This window comes from Rhagoletis pomonella, unplaced genomic scaffold (assembly GCF_013731165.1).
Source record: "Rhagoletis pomonella isolate Grant_MI unplaced genomic scaffold, Rhpom_1.0 Rhpom_scaffold_00006, whole genome shotgun sequence".
In the NCBI taxonomy this organism is placed as follows: Eukaryota; Metazoa; Arthropoda; class Insecta; order Diptera; family Tephritidae; genus Rhagoletis; species Rhagoletis pomonella.
Window position 1 is genome coordinate 17,522,462 of NW_023458560.1, and position 9,333 is coordinate 17,531,794.

The following is a 9,333-nucleotide window of genomic DNA, read 5'->3' on the forward strand; positions in this document are numbered from 1 at the left end:
CCACCTTGATTGTCCGCAATGGACGCGGAAGCGCGCACGCCATAGAAGTACTTCAGCAGTGCCTCGTCACCTTCGGCGGCCGCTATGTGCAACGGTGTCTGGCCCTCACCATTCTGGGTGTCGACATTGGTGCCGTAATCGACCAGGATGCGAACCATATCGACATCCCGTCGTCTGGCGGCCAAATGCAGGGCCGTGTCTCCATTAGCTGTTGTTGCCTGCGCAAAGAAGGTGAAGGAAAATACACACATATTTATTCAAATTACTGTTATGTGCTGATAAAGAAGAGTGAAATAATTTTCGCGGCAGTGCCACTGCGCGCATGGAAGTAAGGTATGAGCCAAAAAGGGAGAAGTAGGGGAGGGGAATTTTAATTGGCGCTGGAAATTATACACCACTATTCGGGGTCAAGATTTCGTCGGCGTTGCTTTTAACTAAAACATATGCAAATTACGTGGCAGTCAAGTTGAATGTGAAGGTAAAAAAGTTTGCGGGCTTTCACATATTTCGCACATGGAGTTGTAACGGAATACATACTTTGATGGTCACAATTGAATCAATTTATGAAATAGCTAGCTCAAAGCCAAATTAATTCTCCGCACAATGCCTTCCGTATAGTGCAAAAGAAACCAAAAGTGTCTGAATGTGAAATCAGTTAGTCACGTGGTTATTCGAAATCGCTTTGCACACATCTTGTAAGAACTTTTGCGTGACTCCTTGCCACAGCCAATTCTGTAACCAGTAAATTGAAAGTGCCAGTAAATCAAAAAAGTTGCGCGTATAAAACTAGTTCATGGGGAATTCCTCGCATGAGCCTTAAATTTAGCTGCCGCTGAGTGCACTGTGACCGCCAGGCGAACTGCCATGATCCACTGCACGTCGCTGGCAATTTAATCAACGCATTCGCAAGTGAAAATTTTAATTTGCAACACCAAAAGCTTTTGTAAAGTTTGAGTGCTGCCGTCTAAAAGGGGTGCATACTTTCTGGCGTTGTGGCTTAATGTGTGTGCATGTATGTATGCATGTAGAAAAGCGTATAGCTGAGTGTGTAACTGCATCGCTGACTTCTAGAAGACCGCGTGCCACTTTTTGTTTGTGGCATGCAATGGCCGTCAATGTCATTGGTGCTGCGTGTGTTGCTAGTTTTACAAACACATGTGCATACATATGTTGTTTACAAGTTTTTTGATATTGCACATGTTGCAATAAATAATAAAGACTATACATAAAAACTTTAAACATTTGTGCGTTGATTCGATTTGACTTTTTATGAACCAAGCCCATTTTTTTGCTCAAATTTTTTTTTTTAATCCTGCTTCAGAGATTGATTTATGTGCTAGGAAAGTCATAAATCTGTGGGGAAAAAGACATTTCAAGGCGGACAAAATGATTTACATGCACCGCCTAAAAAGTTATAAAATTCTAACGATCCAAACAAAGCGCTTACTTCAGAATTCAGTCGGTTTTTGTAGAAAGAAAATTATTTTTAAGTTATATATTTCTCAAATTTTCCGTTGCATAATTTTTGAAAGTCTATAGTTAGCTCCACGATTGTGAAGGTGAATAGGTACGTACATACATATGAGCAAATGTCACGGGTTGTTACATTCTTCGACAAAAACGTGTTTTTGGTGGAGAAGGGAGGCACACTTATCTTAGACATTGCATTATTTTCAGTTTTGCAGTTTGGCCCTTGGCGGCCGCTGTGGTGTAGTGGTTAGCAGTGTGCGGTACTACTCTGCAGGGCTTAGGATCAAGCCCGGTTCAACCTAACATCAAAAAAAAAAAATGTATTTATAATAGCGGTCGTCCCTCGGCAGGCCATGGCAAACCTCCAAGTGCATTTCTGCCACGAGAACCAGCTTCTCATATAAATACAATTATACAATTATGAATAAATATAATTTCTTTCACAAAAAATACGGGTATTATTTTTTCCATTTAGAAAAATTCTAGAGGGCGAGAGCTTAATATTGTAAACTCCTCCCTCGCATATAAATTTTTGGGCAACCCTTATGTATAATTAGCGTACAACAAATACATTTGTCGGTATTGTTAAGTGTAAAATTCTTCAAGTACCTTCAGTTGGTCTGATGTTTGAGCTGACAGCAGCTCTCTAACCATAGACTGATTACCGGATTCTACCGCAAGCAGCAGTGGTATTTTACCTCGCTGTAAATATAAAAAAAAAATATCGAGATCAATACAATGTTCAGTACATATACATGAATATCTATAAATATAATATTTTCTACGTTATACTCCTAATATAGACATATACATACATGTACATACTTATTTATTACTTTGAAACATAGCGGTGATTTGCTTAAAAAACTTAAACTCCATAAATCATAAATGCGGTAAAAATTCTTGAAAGTTTTTAGTCAGATTTTCCGCATAGAGAAATAATCACAACAACATCACAAAAATTTAATTTGTTTCATTAATTTAAGCTACACATGCTTGCTAAACAATGGGAGAAATGAGCAAAGTTGCGAACTTTCATTCTTATGAAAACTAAATTCTTGAGTTATTACGTTCTTGGGAAATCGAATAAAATTTTAGCCAGCTAAATAGTAGAAAAATCTTCGGAAAACATTTCCGATACTCCTAAAGATTTCGTTATGATTTTCGAATCTTTGATTTGCAGGATATATGTGGGTTAAAATTTACCAAGTGCTACCGCGCAAACTTTATAGCTTCCGATTTTGGTGAAAATACTTGTGTGAGTGGCCCTTTAATACAGGGGTCCTATTTTTTTTTGCTTTTACTGCACAGGGGTATTTTCAATTAACCATAACTTTTATCACAGTTAGTCGATTTGACATTTATATCAATGTCTTTTTAAAGCATTTATCATTTGCACACTTGTCGAAATATTCGCGGTATGTAATTTGTAGAAAAATTCAAAGCAAAAGTCGCAACTCATGAAATTTAATTTGATAATTTCTTAAATTATTTAACTAAGATATCCTTTAGCGGAATCCAAGACGTTATAGCTTGTTATATTTATTTGATTCAATGTACTTCTTGCTTTCTTCTTCTTATTTTTGTACACCGCAAAAATGTGTGCAGTAGATTTTCAGATATTACTGGCCGGTCTTACTGCAGTTCGGTATATCGTAATGAATCCGCTCCGATTTCATGTACGCGTCATTGGTGTGTAACTGCCAACTGAAATATATGTGGTCGGTAAACTTTCGGTATGGTTAGCTCTCCAAGGCGCTCACAGCTAGTGAGCATCCATCGTGTTACCACTGAAAAGAAAAAGATTATCCTGGATCGGTACAACAGGTAATTCCGCGAGCAGCTGATGTCCACCTTAAAGACTTTCTTTCTCTGGAGCAACCATGAAGTGCGACCCGAGATGTTTAAACCTGAGCCTCGCAAAGGCAGGGCAGCTGAGAAGATAGTGCTCCGAAATGTTCAGTATACTCTCGCTAAAAAACCAAAAATACCGATCCCGTATCGTTCCGAGTAATAGATAAGCGCTCTTGGTGTAGATTGTAGGTAGGGATGAGTACAACATGACATACATGATGCACTTAAGTATTGACGGTAGACTATTTATCGTCTGATTTTAAAAATCAAGCAAGTTTTGAAAAGGGATTAAGGAACCGTTAAAATAATCCATACAATGCATCTTCTTAATTTTTTTTCCAATTTGACCATCGCTAATTTTAAAAATTTCTATGAATGTTGCTAATTGTGTAGTATTTATCTAAAAGTACATTTATTTTCGTATAATTTTATACCTCACTTTATGCAATTGCATACAAATTGTCGCAGATAAGCAAATGTACGGTATTGAATTTATGTGTGAGTATGTACCGGCCCTTCATATTTTTTTAGCACTGTGGTCAAGTAATGTTTACTTAAAATTGTTATATACCAGGGACCAAAAATATCGAATTTGCAAATTGACAACGTTGCCCAAATTTTGAAATTTAACGAAAAGGTTACTTCATAACAGTTATTTAACGAGAATTATTTTTTCCGTTGCTTGAAAGCAGCTATTGCCCGATGTTTATTTTCACGTTGTCGTAAAAATAAACATTTGGGAATAGCTCTTATCGGCAACGGAAAAAATATTTCTCAGGCATAACAGTTATCAGACAACGTAAAAATTAAACGTTGGGTTATAACTCTTATCGAGGAAATAAAAAATATTTCTCATATAATAACTGTTATGGAGCAACGCTTTTGCGATAAAACTTATAACTGTTATGTCCCTGACATATACCATGGCTCATTAGCAAAAAGTTGGTATTTCATATAATTTTGAAAAATTGAGCGCGGTACCGCCCTCTTATGACTATGTAAGTTTGTTAATTATATATAATTATTAAGTCTAACTGAACATACTGTTATTTTTATTTTTACGATCATATTATAACTGTCATTTTCAGATTTTATTTTTAGATCAAAAAAGATTTAAATCGGTCATAAACACGCACTATCTTTTATAACGGTTAAAATTGATCGAAAAAATTAAAATCCTAAACAAATTAATTTTATCAAAAAATAAAAATCCAAATTTAACGATTTTGCAATGATCTAAAAATAAAAGTCTTGATATTTAAAGGTTCTTTTCGGTCCCTGATTATGACCGATTGTTCTTATTAATAAAGTTTTCGAAGTCATTGTAATTTTTTCAAATTATAATTATTTATTAAAAAAGCATATGCCAATGCTTAAGAGCTTAAAATAGTTATGATAGCCTTTTTTGCTAGGAACTGTGTGAGCACGAAGAAATAATAAATTACACTCAGAGCCGTTGTTTCAAGCGGCTTTTAAAACAACAAAGAACAAAATTTGTGCCCTCAGAAACATCATTAACAGTTAAACTTGGTATAATCGTAACAGTATTCTCCAATACTCTTTAAAATTTCTTTATATGACTCACTGATTTTGTCCAACGTTTTGGCGCTGAATAGGTTTTCTCAATTACGATTTCCTTCAACAGAGCTCATTCAACAAGAGTTGCGTCTTTCTTTTGAAAAGAGGATGTATGGACATTGGGAATTTTCATCGAGTAAATTCGAAAAAAAACTCCCATTTTCTTCTTTTATCCAACATTGGCCATCACTTATTTAAAAAATTTCTATGAAAGTTGTCAAACATGTGCTTTTGCTGTAAAAGCTCTTTTATTAGCAAACAAATTGAAGCCATATTTTTTATCGAATAATAATGATTCAAGTACTTAGGTATGGATTTTTCATAAAGCATTTGTTTCTGTAAGTTGCCAATGCATCTTTGTTCTGAAATAAACGTGTTTGAAGGGCAGATAAATTTTAAAAGCTACTTTAGAAAGCGGCACTTAAAATCATAGAATTATTTGATGAATCGAAAAAAATCGTTTCTTTAACTTTTTATAACTATTTCCTTTACCACAATAGTGCTCATCGATTTTCCCCACACACTTAACTTTCCAATGTGATGCATTCTTTCCATTTTAGCCCCCTCTTTAACTATTTCTGTTCGGTGCCCTAAATTATGCTGCAATTTTTACGCATTACGACGGCGTCTACGGAAATGTTGAAAGGTGTATGTTTATGTCATTGTTACTTGGATACTACAATGGGTTTTCAAACATTTTTACTGTTACCGGAGATAGACTTGTTTGTTTTTGGTTTCATACATACAATGAACATACTATACTGAAACACCCATTTACCGTCTAAATAAAAGGAAAGTAAATCTTTACTGAGTTGTACTCATATGGGCATTTCCACCAGAAGGTCCATCGTAGACAAAATATTAAAGTTAATAATATTATATTGTTTTACAATTTCCATATTTTCATAGGGAATTTTATTTAAAAAAAAAATTTACGCATATTCTTAAGTAATTTCGAGATATTCGAATGCATAGTCATGCAATTGCAACTTTTCTCATTTGGATATTTCTATTGCACGCTTTGTTTTAACACAAGTTCTTAAAGAGAGACTTATGCATAATAAAGTATGCGTTTGCCCGTGTGACAGTGATTAAAATTAAATTTAGAAAAAAGGATAAATAAGTTTTGTGAAAAATCAAAACTACTTTTAAGAGACATAAAGGCGCAAGTTCGCTTCAAGGTTCGCTGAATTCGGAGTTCAAAGTGTTGGCCGCGAAAACCACTTATGTTTTTTTCCCCTTACGAATGCCTCGGTATTTTGAAATTATGTTCATACATATTTTAAAGACGACAAATTGCCCAAAATCAACTTTAGCACCAAGTATAGGGCTAAATAAGTTATATTATTAAATATAAAAAAAATCTATGTTTGGTTTTTTTTTCAGCTGGAATGTGTACGATGGTCACGTTCGACAAAATGGAAATGCCCATATGTATGCATGTATGTCGTCAAGTTTGTAAGTTTTGCTGCATTCATAAAGAGTTCAACTTTGCACACTTCACCGACGCCAAGTTGCTGTCTCAGACACTTTCATATTCGCTCAGAAAAAACAAAAAAAAAATACGGAAAAAACCTTTTGCGTGCCAAGGAGAAATCGACGAACGGACAAAGCTGTTGCAGACACATAAACTCGAGTAAGGTACAAGCAAACATACATACATATACTTAACACGTACATATGTACATATGTATATGTTTATTTTGTGAAATAGAGCCAAGTTTACTGTTAAGTGGTTGGGCGGCAAAGCAAAAAGTAGTTTATGTTTTTATACCCGAGCGCACTTGTGCACAAGGGTATTATAACTTTGTTCACATAACGGTTGTTTGTAACAGGCAAAACGAATCGAGATAGATATAGACAAATGTATACATAAATTATCAGAATGAAAAGAGAAATCGATTAAGCGGTGACTGTCTGTCCGTCCGTCCGTCCGTCCGTCCGTCCGTCTGTGCACACGATAACTCGAGTAAAAATTGAGATATCTTAACGAAACTTGGTACGTGAACTTCTTTTGGGCGTAGGACGGATGGTATTGAAAATGGGCGAAATCGGACAATAACCACGCCTACCTCCTATATAACGGTAATTTTAAGAAATACGAAAACTGCGATATTTTAGTAACTACTGAAGATAATTCACTCAAAATTGATACTTACAATGAGTTTCAGACGGAAAACATGAATTTTATAAATTTTTGGAAAATGGGCGTAGCCACGCCCACTTATGGTAACATGTGTATATCTTGGTAACCGCAACACAAATTTCTTCCAAACTTGGCACAGTTGTTGGCCTTAGTACAGCATACTAAATGGCTGAAAATTTTAAAAATCGGACAATAACCACGCCTACCTCCCATATAACGGTAATTTTCAGAAAAACGAAAACTGCGATATTTTAGTAACTACTGAAGATTATTCACTCAAAATTGATATTTGAAATAAGTTTTCGACGAAAAATAAGAATATTACAAAATTTTGGCAAATGGGCGTAGCCACGCCCACTTATGGTTACATGTGTATATCTTGGTAACCGCTACACCAATTTCTTCCAAACTTGGCACAGTTGTTGGTCCTGGTACAGCATACCAAATGGCCGAAAATTTCTAAAATCGGACAATAACCACGCCCACATCCCATATAACGGTAATTTCGAGAAATACAAAATCTTTGATAAATCTATTGAAGCTAATTTATTCAAAATTGATGGTTGCAACAATTCTTTTCCAAGAAATACGTTTATGACAAAATTTTGGAAAATGGGCGTAGCACCGCCCACTTGTGATCACATATATGTATGTATCTCGCTAACCGTTCTAGCAATTTGTACCAAGCTCGGTATGGTTATTGTGCTTGCCACATAAAAGCAAACCGTTGAAAATTGTTGAAATCGGACTAAAATTGAGGCCGCTTTTCATATAACGGTAAATTTCAGAAATGCTTGAAATTTCAATATTTCGAAATTTAAGGACGCTAATTTACTTAAAATGTATACACCCCGGCTTATCATGTAGCGGTAGCTTTCGGAAAGGTGGAAAACATATATTTAATACTTGCGCCGGGTATTTAATGTTCGGCTCCGCCCGAACTTAGACTTTCTTACTTGTTCTATATGTATTTATACGTGAAAAGGTGGACGAATTTTGAGAATGATTTTCATATACAGCTGTGTACAATAAAATACTACTTTCGAAATTTGTGTTTTACCTTAAAAATATTTTCATTACTTGAAATGCAACGAGACTAAACTGGTGCATGACATTACGGTTGGGCGCTAAAGAGGCGGTGATATTTTTTCTAGGCTTTTCTGGCAACTAGGCCCAGATGACGAGTATGCGTGGATGCTAAGGGAACTCTAATACAAGTTTATAAGGCCTGTCTGGCATTTGGCCATATTTTCACTCTTCGGAGAAGATTTAAAATGGTCTCTATTCCTCACCAAATACATACAAGGTTGAAAAATCCACTGGGTAAGCTCTACATGATCATGTAACAAAGATCGAAGTGGAATCGGAGGCAGGGGTCTTTGCTGTTATCGATGTGCGTAGGGCAACCTTAGTTTTCAATATGTGTGCTCTGCCGCTAGACGCAGCAGAGTAGAAGATATAATCCTAAGATGGATTCAATCGATCTTATCTAGAAGATTGATGACTCTATGAGCTGTAGGAAGATGGTGTTTCTATCTTCAGCAAGCACAGAAAATTTGTAAAGGATTGATAAATACTGCAACTTTCAGGATATTACTGTCAACCCTTGAGAGACTACTCCAGTCCTGTTTACGCAGAAAAGAAAATAGGAAGGTGACATTGTTGAGGGCACCCTCGATATTTAGGAATACGCATATTCCGAAAACACCTTGAAAGATCGTGGAAAATCTTCAAAAAATATCTAAGTAATAAGAACAGAAGTCATCGAATTTAATTGCTTGGAATAGTGCCACAAATTCCATTTGTAAAACCAAATAACATTCAAACCAAAAATTCATAAGTAACCAAACCGAGATGCAAAGTTATTACGCTAAGCTGTACCTTTGTCTATGCATTAATTTGTATGCAATGAATTACATTTGAATTTTAATTTATTGCAATGCAATCGAGTACAAGTTGTTATTCCTAAAGCCTTGTCTTTGCAAATAAATAGATTGTTGTATATTTCTTCTTCTTTAGCTTAGATTTAGCAGTCTGAGTTCCTTACTGCTGTCGTTTGTTATGGTTCAGGTTACTTTCATTAGCTCGTCTGCTTTCATGAACGTAAATATGTGCATGTGTATGTGTATGTATTTAGTTATATTATATGTAATTGTTTGTTTTTATGTTATTCCGCTTATGCATTTTTGTATTCCTATTTTGGCCTTTTACATTCTCTCGTTCGCATTTATTATTTTGGGTATCCCAATTCTTTTTCCAATATTTTTGTTGTAGCTGTTTTTATT

The 9,333-nt window shown here is 35.3% G+C and overlaps 1 protein-coding gene across 4 annotated transcripts in view; it reads right to left on the reverse strand.

Annotated features, from left to right (window-relative positions):
- The window catches only part of LOC118740455 (serine/threonine-protein phosphatase 6 regulatory ankyrin repeat subunit A), a 233,659-nt gene that overhangs the window by 42,929 nt on the left and 181,397 nt on the right, over nucleotides 1-9,333 (reverse strand). For all 4 annotated transcript variants that reach the window (XM_036472008.1, XM_036472007.1, XM_036472009.1 and 1 more), the window contains exons 5-6: nucleotides 2,080-2,172; nucleotides 5-218 (exon numbers count right to left, since the gene is read on the reverse strand). In XM_036472008.1, the coding sequence (XP_036327901.1) occupies nucleotides 5-218; nucleotides 2,080-2,172 (307 nt within the window). The remainder of the gene's footprint in view (nucleotides 1-4; nucleotides 219-2,079; nucleotides 2,173-9,333) is intronic.